Genomic DNA, 15825 nt, shown 5'->3' on the forward strand with positions numbered 1-15825 from the left:
GCCCCCAGGAACACAAAGCACCGTCCGGTGGGCTCACCAAACCCTGAGGCCCCAGTCCCCCGACAGGACACGGGAGGCTGTCGTTCATATGGCTTTATTTCTGATCATCCGGCTGCGCCCCATTACCAGCCTGAACTCTGACCGATCAGTGGTCCTGACCCGCCCTGGGGAAGGGGAGGAATGACTTGCGCTCCGAACGGTCCCGCCAGCACGCCCACTGGCTCACACACTCACACACTGCGGGAGGATGCGCAGACTCCGGCCCCGCGTCCGCCCCAGAGGTGGCCAGGCACGCGGTAAATAGTCTCTGGAGGAGACGAGCCACCCAGTGGGGACAGGGGGGAGGAGGCAGAGGAGGACCTGCAGTCCCCATGCCTGCCCCTCTCCCAGGCCCCATCAGCTCGGCTGGGAGTCACGGCCCCAGGGAGCCTGTTCCCTCCAGTGAGCAGCGAGCCAGTCAGCTGCCTGCCCCTCCAGGCCCCTCAGGACCGGAAGGTGGGCGAGACCTCTCTGGTGGCCGGGGGAGGCAGGTGCCAGGCCCGCCCGGGAGTCCCTCCTCCCGGACACTGGGCCCCAGCACTTGCCACTTGACTGATTATATTGCTAATGAATCGGTACACGTGGGTCTCCCTGAGGTCAGTCCCACCCACCTCTCCCCTCCCCAGCTTGGGGCTCATGCCCCACAAGGTGCCTGGTTTGTGGGGCTCAGGCCCAGACCTGCCCCCACCGGGTTCTGGGAAGAGCTGCGCCCGCAGTCACTCCTCTCTTGACCCCCAACCTGGACATCCCTCCAGGGATGTGGGGGCACCCACTCCCCCCAAACACATCCTCCTCCTTACAGGTAAGGAAACTGAGGACCAGAGAAAGGAGCAGAGGGGCCACCTCCCCACCCTGGGGACTCTGCAGGCACCCGTCCCAGGGACAGGCTGAGGGGCGGAGCGTGGAGAGCCCAGGCAGGGAGGAGACAGCTGGGGGAGGAGCGGGCCCCACGGGGCGGCGTGGGGCAGAGGTGGCAAGAAGCAGGGTGAGCAGCATGAGGGCCGGACCGGGAGGTGGGAGGCTGGAGGCAGGGAGGCTGCCGGGTCTTCAGGGCGGTCACATCACAAGGCCGCCCTGAGCTGGCTGCCTCCGCCCGGCTGGGGTTTGGGCAAAAGGCTTTGGAGGGAAGGGCTGGAACCGAGACCCAGAGGCGGAGGTGCTGTCTCCAGGCAGGAGGGAGGGGGTATCCAAGTCACTGAAGGGGTGGGGACGGCATCAAGGTCAGACCACTTGGCCTGCAGTCCACGGTCAGCGTCACAGCCATGGGTCACGCCGTGGCTGCACTGGGCCTGTCCCCTCCTTTCCTTGAGTGGTTTGCACGCCCTGGGGGCCGTGGGGCCAACTCCGCGGCCGGGAGCTCGTCCATGTGCTTGTCCCCAAGTCCATGGCCTGGCCCCAGACCGCCACCGACGCTCCCCCAAGGGAGCTTGAGGGACAAAAATGAGAAAGCAGCCCCCAGATCCTCAAGAGCAACACAGAAAAGCTCTGTAATTCAGGGTTGAGGCGCCCAGGGGGTGCGGCCCCGCCTCCTGCTGGCGCTGAGCGGGGAAGAGCGGGGAGGGTGGCGGCCAGCGGTCACTGCGTCTTGGCCTTCAGCAGTCTCTGAACGCTTTTGTACAGGAGGTCGAAGTGCTGGGGGCAGTAGGAGGGCTCCGGTGAGGTCGGGGACAGCCCCACCCAAGGGCCGCCTGTGGGGTCTCCTGCAAGGACTGGCTAGCCAAGTGGACCCTCCCCGGGCGTCTCGCCTCCCCCAAGACCCTCCTCCGCTCACCTGGACTGCCGTGTAGGCCATCCCGAGGTAGGCGCTGATGCAGACGGCCAGGAGCAGGTCGAAGATGGCCGGCTTGACCCTGCGGAGAGACGAGGTGGGGGGTGGGGGGGTGGGGTCAGTCAATCAGCTGCCCCCCGCTGTGCCCATGGAGCCAGCCCCTGGGCCGGACTCAGCCTCACCTGTAGGCGTTCATCACCTGTTTCAGCTGGTCGTAGAAGACAAACTCAGGGTCCCTGGAAGAGAGTGCTTTCTCAGTGGGCGCACCCAGACAGCCAGGCTCCCCGCAGGTACCACCAGCCCAGGAACACGGAAGTGCAGGGGGCACCCCGTGTGTGTGTCTGCTCAAGGCTGACACTGTCCCTCAGAAGGAACTACGGTCCTTTACTCTGAAAAATGCCTTTCCTGTTGATTTTGGGGGCGTCAAATGTACTCTCTCAAAATGAAGTGTGGTAACTGGAAGTTTTACTGGTCTAGGAAGCATTTCTACAAAGGGAGAGCGACCACACCCTAGAAATCAGAGATCCCAGCTCCACAGCTATGGGTCCACTCTGAGCCTCAGTTTCCTCTTCTGTTTAAAAGCTGGGTGTCTTCAGAGAGCCATGAGTTGGGAGACAGGTGGAGGGAGAGCCAGCGAGGAGCATGAAGCTGCCTGGGTGGGGGCCTCCTGCCAGTGGATGCCACAGACACCCACTCCACTCGGCCCGACTGGGGAGCCTGGGAGCATCAAACAGAAAAAAAGACCAAACCCAGGGGGCCTGCAGTGAGGAAGAGCATCCCGAGGGCAGGAGGGGGCCTGGGGAAGGAGTCACCTGAGGCCCAGAGCACAGATGGACCAGAGGGTGGGCGGGGGTACAGGGCTGCCAGACACAACCCTGGACTGTGGTTCCATGGGGACTGCAGATAAAGAAGAAGCGTGCTTTCGGGGTAAGTACGTTCCGAACGCTGCCCGGGACAGACTTCTACTGTTGACAATCGGCCGTCCACCTGGAACTCGGGTTGAACGGGGCGCCTGTAGCCCTCACTCATCGTGTTCCTTCCCGTTTCTCTCTGCTCAACCTGGGCCCCGGCAGGGAGGCCCCAGAGGACCTGCGGGCTGGCGAGCAGGCCCCGGCGGGGCGCGCCCGGGCCTCACCGCTTGTCAGCTTTGATGTGGTGCTGCTTCACCTCCTTCAGGTAGCGGCTCAGGTAGTGCTCCAGCGTACTGAGGAACGTGCTGTCCTTGTCCACCAGCTGCGCGGCCCGGGGCTGGTTGGTGAGCCAGTCCATCACCGAGTCCAGCTGCTCCTGCTGGATCTGCTGCGGGGACGCGGCCATGGTCTCGGGGCCCTGCTCTCGCCCCCCCCGCCCCACCCCGCCCCGCCCCACCTGGCCTGCCCATTACCATCTGCTCCGTGAAGACCGGCATGTCCGGGGGGGTGCCCTGCGGAGAGAGGAGGGCACAGGCCTGAGCCCAGAGCTGCGGTGCTGGGGTGGGGGCGGGTGGGCGGGAGGTTGGGGGCAGGCTCACCTTCTCCGTCAGGTTGTAGATGACGCGGGTCAGGGCCTCTGCGATGAGCCTTGTGTTTCGGGTCAGGGTTTTAGAGTCAACCCGGGACCTTGGAGGGCAGATGTAAAACATACGTATTTGGAACCGGCACCGTCTATAACCACCAGAAACCAAAAACGATCACGCATCTGGTGATAAAAACAAGGACGGGAGCCGCCCCCACCAGGGACGGGCGCCCCCGCCGCCGGGTGGTCTCCAGGCCAGGCCTCGCCCTCCCTGGGGCTGCTCTGCGCCCCAGTCCTGAAGACACGACTCTGGGCCTGTTTCCTCCTCTGGAACTTGGAGGGGTCAGAGCGCCCTCCTCCACAGGCCGTCCAGGGCGGAGCTGCTGGAACACCCTCTGGGGGGGGGTACAGTATCCCGCCAAATTCACACCCGCTTAGAACCTGGGCTGTGACCCGACTTGGAAGGAGGGTCGCTGCAGACCTGGTTAGTCATAAGGTCACAGTGGAGCAGGGGCCCTAAGTCCAACGGCTGGTGTCCTCATAAGCAGAGGGGAATGTGGACTCAGGCCAAGCACAGGGAGAGGCCACAAGCCAGGGACACCAAGGACTGCTAGCAACACACAGAACGTTGAGGAGCTTCGAAGGCAACACATCCCGACCCGAGTGGGTATGAGATGCAGGCTGCCCGGGGAGGCAGGGTGAAGGGGCGTCTGGCCCGTTATTCCAGTCCCCTGCTTCCCCCCAACTCTTCTTTGCTCTTGGCTCCCTCTGCCGTGCAACAACCTTCTCCTGGTTCAGGCCCTTCAGTCTGGCACCACCTCCTCCAGGAAGCCTCCTGGATGCCTGCCCCAACAGCGGCCACCTTCTCACCACCCCTGCAGCGGACATGTGTCCAGTTCCTGGGTGTGGGCACAGGTGACAGGAGTCGCAGAGGCTCAGTCTCAGTGGAGGGCCGGGGTGGGTGGCGCTCACCGCACATCCATGATGCTGCTGCGCTGGCCATCACGGTGGCTCTCCAGGTGGGACAGGGTGAAGGCAGGTAGCCGGCGGATGGCGAAGCGCTCGTGCTCCCAGGCCAGGATGTCCTCCGCCAGGTTGATCTTCTTGTGCACCATGGAAAACCGCACCTCCGGGAACTGGTGGGCGGCCACCTGCGAGGGGCACCGTCAGGGTCTGCCCGGTGACAGCCCCTCCAGTCTCTGCGGAGGTGGCCCCTCGTGCCTGGGGAGCCCCAAGTCCCTCCCTGAACCTCTGCTCTGGAACTCGGGGAGAACCCCGCCTGAGGCTCACTCGAGGCCCGAGGGTTGGCAAAGGTCCTGGTAACGTGTGATGGAGGGGCGGGTGTTCCAGCCGGGCCCCCTACTGTGAAAGGGGCCTGGCCAGGACATTACCGTCTCGAGCTCCCGCAGGAAGGCGTGTTGCAGCGTCCCCTCCCTGGGTGGCTTGGACACATGCAGGTGCAGGCTGTCCCCCCGGCCCACAGTGTCCAGGCAGAGGACGAAGGCCACGTTGTCCTGCAGCAGGCTGGAATCTGAGGGCAGCAAGGGCTGGTAAGCAGGACAGGAACCAGGCCCCGCCTCCCCGGGGCCCCCCCACCATCCAAGGCCTCACCTGTGTGGTCCAGGTTGTCTTCCAACCAGCGCTTGGTGCCCTGGTAGTTGAACTTTCCTCCTCCGGAAGCAAAGAATAGGAGGTTGTACCTGGTGCGGGAGAAGCAGGGCGTCAGCGCTGACAGGCGAGAGTCCAGGCCCCCGATAAGGAGGTGGTCTCCCCGACCCTGGCCCTGCTGACACTGGGGCACCCTGGGCATGGCGGGGTCTGGGCAGCATCCCTGGGTGCACCCACTCAAGGCCAAAAAAGCCCCCTACCTCCCAGTTATAACCACCACAATGTCCCCAGGCATCCCCCAGTGTCCCCTGGGGGCAAAGCCGCCCCTTGAGTGAGAAGCATGGGTCCAGAGGCTTCCCTGAGCCCTTGAGACCAGGAGGGACGAGGTGGACTGATCAGAAACAGACCCGGAAGATAAAAAGTGGCAGAAGCCTGGTGGAGGGGAGCAGCTCAGTGGTGGAGCCCATGCTTAGCATGCACGAGGTCCTGGGTTCTACCCCCAGTACCTCCATTTAAAAAAAAAAAGGGTGACAGGAACTCAGCACTGCCTCCCTGGAGCAGAACTGAAGCCATGGGCCAGAGATGCTGTGAAGGACCAGGACCCTGTGCCCCACGCCCATCCACCCCATCAGGGCCACAGCGGTCCTTATAGGAGGAGACACACAAGGAAGAGACCACATGCAGGTGTAGCCAAGGAACTCTGTCACAGCTGGAAGCCAGCAGACGTTGAAGAAGCATGAAAGACCCTCCCCCAGAGACTCGGGAGGGTGTGTGGCCCTGCCAACACCTGAATCTCGCTTCCAGTTTCCAGGATGGGACGCCTGCTGTGTGTGTGGCTTGGCAGAGTCACTCCCGGGGAGATGTGCACCATCACTGGGCCCCTGCCATCGGGCCAAGCAGACAAGCACCCCTGAGAGTGACCAGCTGGGTCCTGGGCTGAGATGGGGGTCTCCAGTCTAAGTGACCGTTTCCCGGGTGTCTGTTACTTGCAGCTGGAAGCACTCCCAGCCCAGCCTGGGGTGTGGGATTCCAGAGGGTTGATCAGCCCTCAACCAAAAGACAGGTGATTCCCAGGGTTGGCACTGCCTCCGGGCCGCAAGGCCCAAGCAGCGCCTGGCGTGAGCGAGCCTTGCACCCCGGGCCCCGGTGGCCGTGACTTACGCAGCGTGGGTGCGCTTGTAGGTGTAGAGCCTGGAGAAGAGCCGGGCGAGCTCCAGCAGCACAGAGATGCCGCTCCCGTTGGAGTCCGCACCATGCGACAGCCACTGCGGGCAGGCAAGACGAGGCCGGCGCTCGCCACATCCACACGCAGCGCCTCCTAGGCCCCACCCGGCCCCGTCGCCCAGCATGTGGCTAGGACTGCTCCCCCCACCGTGGCTCAGACCCCAGCCTGATGGCCCAGTGCCAGGGCACGCGGGTCCCCTCCCTCACGACTGCCCCGTGCCCCGGGGAGGCTCTGTGCGCAGCCTGGAGCCGGGGCCGGCAGGCCATGCGGCCACCAGCCTCGACATCGGCCCCGGGACCCTGGTGCCCCTATGATGGGGGGTTCCCTACAGCCTCAGGCCACCCCCACACATGAAAGCCCCCGACATGTCTGAGGCCCACAGTCTAAGGCAATGTTCCTGAGGGAGCAACAACCAGTGTTTGGAGAAAGTTGGGTTGTCCCCACGCGTCGGGGCCCTCCCATGGTCAGTGTGTAAACTGACATGTGTAATGGCCCTGAAGTTCGCGGGGAGGGGGCAATACCGTGCTCAGTGAGAGGAGTAGGTGTGTGATGCCACGGATGTGAAACGTGCACAGCAGGCCAGTCCAGACACAGAGAGGGCTCCCGGCTGTCAGGGGCCGGGGTGAGTGGAGGGGCACGGTTTATTTTGGGGGTGATAGAATAAACGTTACAGAAGTAGACAGTGGTTATGTCTACGCAACTTGGTGAATGTATTATGAGATGCTGAACTACATGATTTAAAAGCATGAATTTTGTCATGGGAATTATGTCTAAAAAAATTTAAGGAAATTTCACAGAAAGGCCCCGTGGTGTGGATGATGAGCAGGAGAGAACGTAGTTCAAGGCTGACAGTCCAGGGCCGAGCTCTGCACCCTGGCTGGTCCCAGCACCCCCGAGGACGGCATGGCCAGGCTCCGGCCAGGCTGCAGGCCCGCCCACGCCACTCTGGTTCAGCTGGCCGTTGGTTCTCTGGCGTGAACCTCCCTGTCCCGGGGACTCAGGGAGCACAGCCCGGAGGAGACTGGACACAAGAGCTCGCACTGGGGGCCTGAGGCCACATGCCGGGAAGGCTGCTCCCCAGGCCAGCTCCCACCACCCCGCTGACGAGGCTCCCGTCCCTGCACTGTTTGTGCAAACACGGGGTCTTCTCCTGGAGCCTGGGGTCTTGGATGAAGGCGCCTGTGTGACACCCCAGCGAGAGCCCAGGGCTGTGTCGCGAGCCCCCAGGGACCGCCTCTCACTCCCGCTGCCACGTCTCGTTTGGGGGAGTGAAGCTGCAGGACGACACCCACCCCGCAGGGTATCCACAGCGACCCAAGAGAGGATGCAGAGCTGCGTCTGCCTGGGGCAGGGGAGGTCACACGTACCGGGGCCACCCCGAAGGCATCGTAGTGCGCCACGACGACGACGGTGGGCAGGTCCTCTCCGCCCAGCCCAGCCAGCCGCCCCTGCAGACACACGGGTGTAAGCCTGACGGCGGTGTCCTTGGCTCTGCCGGCCCCACTGTGGACGTGTGCGGACAATGGGCAGGGCTGCACGCTGATAAACCTTTATTTACAGAGACCAGCGGAGGCCAGACTTGGCCCAGGGCTGCAGTGCCAACCAGACTTTTCTGCCCGGGAACCAGACCCACCCTTCAAAGGCTGAGCTCTGCTGCCAGGAGAAAGGGCGCGGTTAGAGGAGCGCAGAACAGCCCCGCAGGCTCCAGGTCCGGCGCCCTGGCCAGGGTCCTCACACGGCGGGCTGAGCTGAGGTCTGGGAGCCCCCTCCCCATGTGCCCTGCTGGGCACTCACCTCCACGCTGGTGATGAGCCAGTCACTCACGGCCTTGCTCTGGACCCCGCTGGTGACCATCTGGAAGCCGTTGGCGGTGGCGGTGTGTAGCAGCACTGAGGACAGGGAAGGGAGGGTCAGCCCAAGCCTGGGGTTCCCGGCCCAGAGCCGCATCCTTGCTGCCCCTACACCCTAGGTCCTAGGAGTGCGGTCTGAGCAAAAGCATAACTGAACACACGGACTGGACACGGGGAAGAACTCGGGCATCCAGGATGAGAGCTGGTGGAGTGGTCACCCCGCCTGCACGCAGGCTGCTAAGGGGCGTGTGGGCGGCCCTCACTCTCGTTCTAAAATCACAGAGGCGCACACAAGACCTCTGGCCCGGCCTCCCAAGGATCAATTCAGCCACGACCTCAGAACAGAAGTTTCCCGCCTGGTGGTCCACGATGCTCCAGCGCAGCCCCGAAAGCAGACACGGCTTGCTCAGTGTGAGCGAGCAGCCCACCGGGGGTGTCATTTTCTCACGCCTGTGAGCTTATCCTGTCTCAAGCCCTCCCGTTCTTTACATGTTTAAAACCACAATCGTAAGGGGCGTGGAAGAGGTCACCCCTGGGGGGAGCTGGGAGGAGGGCGCCCCTCAGGAAGTGTGCTGTCTTTGCGACTTCTATAGCTTAAGGTGTTCCAAAACAAAGATACTATTGCTAAGCACGGTGACTGAGATTTATGATTTTATATTTTGCTTCTTCCACTAACCGAGGTGAAATAAACTTTCCCACGCCACTAAAAGTTCTACCCTGATGTCATTTTGAGGGCTGCATAATATTCCACTGGGTAGCTGATTCTACTCACCTTCTGCTCTAACTAGAAATCTAGGTCTTTCCAAAAACTCATTCTCCTGTTGCCACAGTGCAGGTGGCTGTCCTCCAGACTTGAATCTAGCCCAGGGGTTGGCAAACTTTTCCTGTAAAGGGCCAGTTGGTATTTCCAGCTCTGTGGGCCAGATGGTCTGTCACAGCCACTCAACTCTGCTGTTGCAGCATGAAAGTCCCTGTAAACCACATGTAAATGCTGGCTCTGCGCCAGTAAAACTTCATTTACGTCAAGAGGCAGCTGCAGGCCATGGTTTGCCAACCCCCAGTCCAGCATCCACAGCTAATAACCTGGCTAGGAGAAATGAACCTTCGTTTACAGCTCAAATACAGGTGGACATACTGTTTCCCCAAGGCACTGGTCCGAGTCCACCCCTTGGAGCCCACTGCTTGGACAAACCTGCCTGCCTCCCTGCTCCCGTGGGCTCTGAGGATTCACTTCCTCTTCCTGAACCCGCTATTTGAGCCTCTCAGCCCATTCCTTTGGCTACTTTCGCCAGCTCACTCTGACAGCGGCCCACTCCCCACCACTCCTGAGACGGGTCAAACTACAGAGCTCCTGGCCCCCAAGCCCACTGCGGCGTCCCCCAGCCCACAGGTAGGGGGAACCGTGTTATCCCAGAGTGTCGCTGACCCACCCTGACCTATGTAAGCAAGCCAGTGACAAGTGACACCAAGAATTTACTTGGGAGGAAGAAGGAACACAGAAAACCACACAGATGCCTGTACATTCCCCGAACCATCCAGAGGCTGGAGATGGGAAATATGTCCCTCCAAATCAGCAGGTCTCCAGCACGGGAATGGGTGGCGGGCGGGGCTGGGGCTGAAACACACAGGTGTGACATGGCAGGTGTGGGGTGCCTCCACCACGAATGAAGAGGGACTGATACCACGCCCTCACGCTGAGGCGTGTTCCCAAATCTGCACAGAGTGGCCTTGGTGGATCAGGAGCCCCCGGGTTCCCCCCGCCCCCGCAGCCCGAGCCCACCTTCGGCGGCCGAGGCAGAGCCCTGAGAGGCAGACGCGGCCTGCGTCTGCTCATAGATGGACAGCAGGGCGTCATCCTCCACAGCGAAGTACACAGGGACAATGGTTTCCATGGCCAGCATCTCGGGCTCAATCTCCATGAATTGCTGTGAGAAAGACACACATTCAGGGAACTTCTGGCTTGGGAGAGGGGGACCCCGGGCGTGGACGCAGGGATGGGCGAGGCCTGGTGATGCTCATGGTTCCGGTGGGGAGGAAGCAGGTTGGGAGAACAGGCTGTGTGGAGGGCTGGCTGGGGTCAGATCCCACGCCCACTGGCCATCACACCCTCAGTGGTCCGTGGGTGCTGGTAGGGGCCTGCAGAGACGGTGGGCGTGAACCCCCCTGCACTGAGGGGCCTCCCCGGCCCCTCACCCCTGCTCCTCTGCAAGAGCACCTCCACCCGCAGTGCCCTGTGGGGCCCTAGCAGATCCCATAAATTCAAAGCAGCTCTCTCCTGCTCGGCACTGCTGATAGGGGGCTGGGTCCTCCTCTGCACTGGGCTGTGGAGCAGCCTCCCTGCCCCACCCACTCAACGCCAGGGACCACCCAGTGTGACAACCACAGATGTCCCCAGACAACGCTCAGGGAGGGGCTCAGGGAGGGGAAGCGACTCGCCCAAGGTCCCAGAGCCCACCCGAAACCCAGGTGGCGTGGCGGGGCGGGGCTCACCCGGATGACGTCCTGGGGCACGGCGGCCATGGCCCGGGGCAGAATGATGACCACGGCGCCGGCCGACTGGCGCAGGGCCCGCTGGTAGCGATCGTAGGAGAAGTCCAGCAGCCGCATGAGCACGCAGCGGCGGCTCAGCACGTCCGCGTCGATGGTGCGCGCCTCCGTGTTGAGCACCGCGTTCCGTGTGCCTGCGGGGGAGGGGCTCCCTCAGAGGGGCGCGGGGACCCTGGCCACCCACCCAAACCCTGGTGACTTGAGGGGCCTTCGGAGAACCCAATGAAAACTAAGACCCTTCTCCCTGGACCACCCCCCTACTCCTAGTCAGGGCTCGACCTGCTGCCCCTGCGCTGGCACTGCCCCCCACGCTCAGCCCTGCTCCCCGCAACCCCGGCAGAAAGCAGCACTGCCCTGGCACCAGGCGCGGGCGCTGGCTGTGCCCAGCTAGTGTGGCTCCCTTGACTCCTGAGATCCACGGGACGTGGCATGCCCTCCTCCCAGCCCGGGAGAGGCCAGGCTCCCCGCAGACCACCCGCCGAGGAAGGAACATCAGCAGGAGCCCCAGGAAGGGAGCCCAGGTGGCCCTGCTCCCCTGACGCGGCCCCACGGGCCCCCACAGTGCCCTGCACGCAGGGCCCTGCAGGTGCCAGCTGACCAAACCCAACCCCCAGGGCCTTGTGCCCAGAGTGTCGAGACCCCTGTACAGCCAGCAGCATCCACTCCAGGGCGAGTCACCAAACAGGGGTCTCAGTGCCAGCAGAGGGAGCCCCCAGGCTACAAGACTGCCCCCAGGTCCCCATGGCCCTGGGAAAACCCAAACTCCTGCCCTGGCTGACCTGAGCTGGTGGTCTCCGTCCTGCCCCATCAGGGCAGGGGCCCCTCCTCTCCACGGCTCTAACCCTGCCTTGTCCATTTCCCTGGAAACCCCAGCACCGCCCAGTGTTTCCTTGCTATATACACCCTAACTAGACTGGGGGTGCCAGGGGTAGCGACCTCCCTCACTGTGGGAGAAATCGAGCATCACCCAGAAATTCCTGGTCCAGTGGGCTCTGATGCACACCAGCCAGGACATGGTGAATGGACACCTGGTCTCCCATGTGGGGGCCAGATGTGGCCCTCAGGGGCTCCAGTTTGAGACCCACGCAGTAAAGTAACAGCACAGAGACACGGGTCTGCTTCCCCGTGGGAGTGAGCCTGCTGCCTGAAGGTCGAGGCTGCAGGCAAAGTGACACCTGTGTCCTCATAGATGAGGCTCGGGGCCAGGAGCAAGGTCCCCATCTCTGCTTTCCAGGAACATGTCTCCGGGAGAAGGGCCGCTTCCTACAGCTCATCCTGAGGGTGGGTCGCAGGAGGGGACCAGCAGGACACAGAGGGACTGCACACCACGTGGGAATGGGCAGGCGGTCTCAGGGACCAGTGATCACAGAGCACAGGTGGCCGTGTGGCCTAGGCTGGGGGCTCCATGCCTCTGCCCACCCCTCTGGCCTCTCCTCTGCTTTAGGGCCACCATGGGAGGGCCATAAAGACCTTCAGGAGCCCTTGAAGCTCCAGGAATGCGGGGCAGGCACCTCCCCAGCTCCATCTGTCCCACTGCAGCCTCCTAGGGGCTCACAGCCTCTCAGGTGTCACCTTGCGTGGGGATACAGAGGGACACACAGCCTACTGTGACCCCACTTTCCAGAGGGAGGGGGTGAGGCCAGAGAAGGGAAGGAGGGGGCGAGAGCCAACTTCCTCCAAACCCTGAACACCCCAAGGGCAGAGACTGTCTTTGCTGGAGTGAGTGAGGCTGAAGCTGGCACAGCCTTGGTCACCCCTGTGTGGGGACGGGCCCTGGACACCTGGATAGAAGTCGCTGGTTCCTGCAATGGGGCCAGACCTGAATAGGCATTGCAAACTTCTCTATCGAGGGCCCAGGGCCAATCCTCCCCTCTTGCGGGTGGCACTTGTCCTTTGCAGCAGGAAGCACCGACGGTGGGCGTGACCATGTGTAGATACAACTTTATTTACAACAAGGATGGAGAGCCGGGCCAGGGGAGGGAGCCCGGGAGCCTGCCCAGCCAGATGCCCATGCCCCTGACTCCCAGGGCCCTGTGTCAGCGGGTATGAGAACGGACACAAGGGGGGTTGCTGACCGCAGCACAGGCACCAGCGGGCACTGTGAAAGCGGGGGGAGGTCACACCCCAGCTCAAAGAACACAGCCTCTCCTTCCCAGCAGCCCGCCCCTCTGGGTTTCTCAACAGGAGCGACAGGAAGTTGGGAAAGGAGACCCAGAGCAAGGGTTGCACCAGGAGGCGGGAGCCTAGGGCATGTGTGACACTGGGGACACGGGATGCTGCAATCGGCAATGACCCAGCAGACCAGCTGTCAAAGGCTGCTCCCTTCCCGTGGCCTCCGGGGAACAAGCATCACCCCAGACCCTCTAGGGGCCTCCCCTCAACACGAACCACCCTCCCCAGTGCTGAGTACCTCCCCAGGCAGCAGTGGGCACCCCCTGTCCCCACCAATGGGGGACACCACCTGGTGTGACCAGATTGGGGTGTAGACGCCCAGCCAGGCCCCTGTGCTCACACCCAAGCCCAGGAGGTGTCTGGGTTTCTCACCAAGAGTGACAAAGACAGGGCCGGGAAGGAGGGCGTGTATTGGGGCAAGGGGGTGGGGGTGGGGTCAGAAAAAGGAATAGGAAAGAATCCAGGATCTGGGCAAAGGACTCATGGAAAGAGGAAAGGACAGCTGAGAGGAAGGAGGAGAGGAGGGTGGAGGGCAGAGAAAAAGGAGAGGGGCTGCCTGGGGACCTGCAGGGAGGTCAACGAGGAGGCGGCTCTGCCATCAGGGGCTGGTCTGAAGCACCTGTTTGGAGCAAGGGTGGGGGGTGGGGTGGGGGCGGGGGGGCACATCTGCAAGCAGGCTAGTGCTGAGCAGGCAGTGGGGGATCCAGGGGCTGCGGGCTGCGGGACTACAGCCGCCCACGGGGCGGGAGCCATGCTGGGAGGGGCAGGCAAAACAGAGGAGTGATCGAGTGAGGGAAGGACTCGCGACTCCATCTGGAGTTCTAGGATGCGGGCCTCCGGGATGGCGGAATCCCCTAGACCAGGATGGCAGCCGCTGGTCACACGTGGCTATTTGAGCGTATTAGAATTAAATGCCAAAATTCGGTCAAGACCCCGTTTCTCCGTTTCATGAGTCACATCTCAAGAGGCCACATATGACTGGTCAAGATCCTCTCCCCAGGAAGATGCCAACAACGTAAAAAAATGTGCCCAAGCTCCTGGCCTCCCACCCCACAGGCAGGGGCCTGGGTCAAAGCCATTACTACAGGGACCGTGAGTGTCTCCCTCTCAGCACTGCTGACATTTGCGGCCTGGTCCTTCTCTGTAGGGGGTCGCCCTGGGCTCTGGGGGACGCACCCCTTGTGTGCCCTGCCCCCCACCCCACTGAATGCCAGGAGCCCCCTAGTCATGACAACCCCTAAGTCATCACTCAGTGATCCCTGGGTTGACAACCATGGCACGAAACAGAAACAACGACGTAACTCTGGGGTGAGGAGGAATCTGAGGGGAAGTCGGGACACGTCTCTAAAAACTGGGTCTCTGCAAGGGCCTGGCAGTGGCAGGGGGGTCCCAAGGGCTCAGGCCAGGCAAATCCAAGAAAGCCAGGGCTGAGCAGTGAGGGGACCAGGAGGACTGCAAAGGGGGCTCCCTCATGGGGAGGGCAGCCTTGACTTGCTGGAACTGAGGCAGCAGGCTGGAAGGTAAACCAGAGGCCAGAAGATTCTGGAACACCAGATACAGCAAGGTAGGGAAAAGAAAAGGGAATTTAGAATGACTTGTGTACTGGGGTCAGGACAGACAAGAAAGCAGGCCTAGCGGGTCTGAAATTCTGGGGAGAAGGAGTGGGGGGTGGGGTGGCGGGGTTTCCAAGAAGCCTGCGGAGGGGTGTACACACCAAAAGACGGAACAACACATGGGGTCCAAGGGATTTCAACAGCCCAGACTGGGGAATTAGCTAAGGAATTCGGCTCAGGGTGCAGAGCCTGGGGAGGGATGGTCCTTGTTATAGGGCCCACTGACCAGATTTCTGCAGCCCTGAGTGGGTGCAGATGTGAGCACTGGACAAAGAGCACCGGGGTGCCCAGGGCCATGGAGGGTTGTGCCGCTCAGCCTGGCAGAACCGAGCTGGGAGGCTCCACTTCAAACCAAGTAGGCCAAAGGTTGGAACTTTGTTCCAGCTGGGAATCGAAGAGAGAGGGGACCCAAGAGTCCAGGAGCAAGGGGAGCTTGGCCTGAGGAGTGGGAGGGAAATCTGCGATCTGGAGCATGAAGCCCTTGTCAGGGAGGAGGCCAGGGGGCCGTGGGAGCCAGCGCGGCAGGTCCCTGGGGCACTGAGCAGAGCTGGGGGCCTAATGTCGGTCCAGGTATCCAGGCTCAGACACGCCTGGGGCTTGAAAGGGTCTTGCGGCCCAAGTGAGGTCCGCAGGCTGGACTCCTGCTGGACAGGTAGGAGTGGTGGGGCCTGGGGAGCAGAGACCGAACCACGGGAGAAAGGCAGCCCGCCGAGGTAGGCCGGGGCTCCGGGGAGGGAGGGGGAAGGCTGAGCGGAAGGTCAGGTGAGGGGAGGCCAGGAGCCCAGGGAGAAAACCAGGCCCCGGGGGGAGGCCAGGGGCCCGGGTCCACGCACCGTAGGGCTGCCCCTGCAGGTCGTACTGCTGCATGCGGTAGACGGTGAACTCGTGCGCCGCGTCGGCGGCGGGCAGCGGTGGCGCCACGAGCAGCAGCACCGCGGGCAGGAAGACGATGAAGCCAAGCGGAAGGCACGACGCCTTCAGCATGTTCTCCAGCACCTCGCCCGCTTCCTCCAGCATCCTGGCCGGCGGCTGGGCCGCGCGGGGCGGCAGCGAAGACGGGACGGCGGCGGGGACGGCGGGGACGGCAGCGGCAGCGGCTCCCGCGGACTCACCTAGGCATGGGTAGGCGCCGGGGTCCTGCGGGCGCCGCGTTGGGCAGCCCGTGCCCGCTCCGGGGTCCTGCGGGCACCGCCGAGGGCCGCCCGCCCGCCGTGCTGCCTGCTGGGAGTTGTAGTCTCCCCGCGCGCGCGGAGCCACCTGAAAGTTGTAGGTTCATTGTTACTTCTTGATGGACTAAGCTGTATTGGACCATTTGGCTCAAACCACTGAAGATTCACATAAACTCCAAGTCGGAGACTACGGGGACTTGAAAAAACTATTAGCCGCAGAACTTACTGAAACTCTTCTCTGTGGGAGAAGGGGGGAGGGGAGAGACGGGGAGCAGAACGTGACCTTGTAACCCGGAAGACACTTGGGAATGAGGAAGCGAGGGGCCGACCTGGTTCGCTG

General features: G+C 62.7%; 1 protein-coding gene across 2 annotated transcripts; it reads right to left on the bottom strand.

Annotated features, from left to right (window-relative positions):
* Positions 1–78: 78 nt before the first annotated feature.
* Positions 79–15477, bottom strand: NCLN (nicalin). 2 transcript variants are annotated; one of them, XM_074351164.1, is made up of 15 exons: positions 15150–15477; positions 10475–10665; positions 9765–9909; positions 7929–8023; positions 7502–7582; positions 6071–6174; positions 4913–5001; positions 4693–4832; positions 4274–4452; positions 3318–3405; positions 3192–3230; positions 2943–3106; positions 1990–2043; positions 1811–1889; positions 79–1671 (listed from the first exon to the last, which is right to left on the bottom strand). In XM_074351164.1, the coding sequence occupies exons 1-15, from the start codon at positions 15331–15333 to the stop codon at positions 1615–1617; spliced, it is 1689 nt and encodes a 562-aa protein (XP_074207265.1). In that variant the 5' UTR covers positions 15334–15477; the 3' UTR covers positions 79–1614. The 2 variants fall into 2 exon arrangements, with proteins under 2 accessions (XP_074207265.1, XP_074207266.1); XM_074351165.1 differs by having other exon boundaries at positions 2943–3103; positions 15150–15476.
* Positions 15478–15825: the final 348 nt, after the last annotated feature.

This window comes from Camelus bactrianus, chromosome 22, assembly GCF_048773025.1.
Source record: "Camelus bactrianus isolate YW-2024 breed Bactrian camel chromosome 22, ASM4877302v1, whole genome shotgun sequence".
Taxonomy (NCBI): Eukaryota; Metazoa; Chordata; class Mammalia; order Artiodactyla; family Camelidae; genus Camelus; species Camelus bactrianus.

Excerpts from the sequence above, each read along its gene's own strand:
- NCLN (XM_074351164.1), bottom strand. The coding sequence starts at position 15,333 with ATGCTGGAGGAAGCGGGCGAGGTGCTGGAGAACATGCTGAAGGCGTCG. Across the intron at positions 7,583-7,928 it reads GGCTCATCACCAGCGTGGAG|GGGCGGCTGGCTGGGCTGGG; the intron begins GTGAGTGCCCAG and ends GTGTGTCTGCAG. Across the intron at positions 4,453-4,692 it reads TCCTGCGGGAGCTCGAGACG|GTGGCCGCCCACCAGTTCCC; the intron begins GTAATGTCCTGG and ends TGCCCCTCGCAG.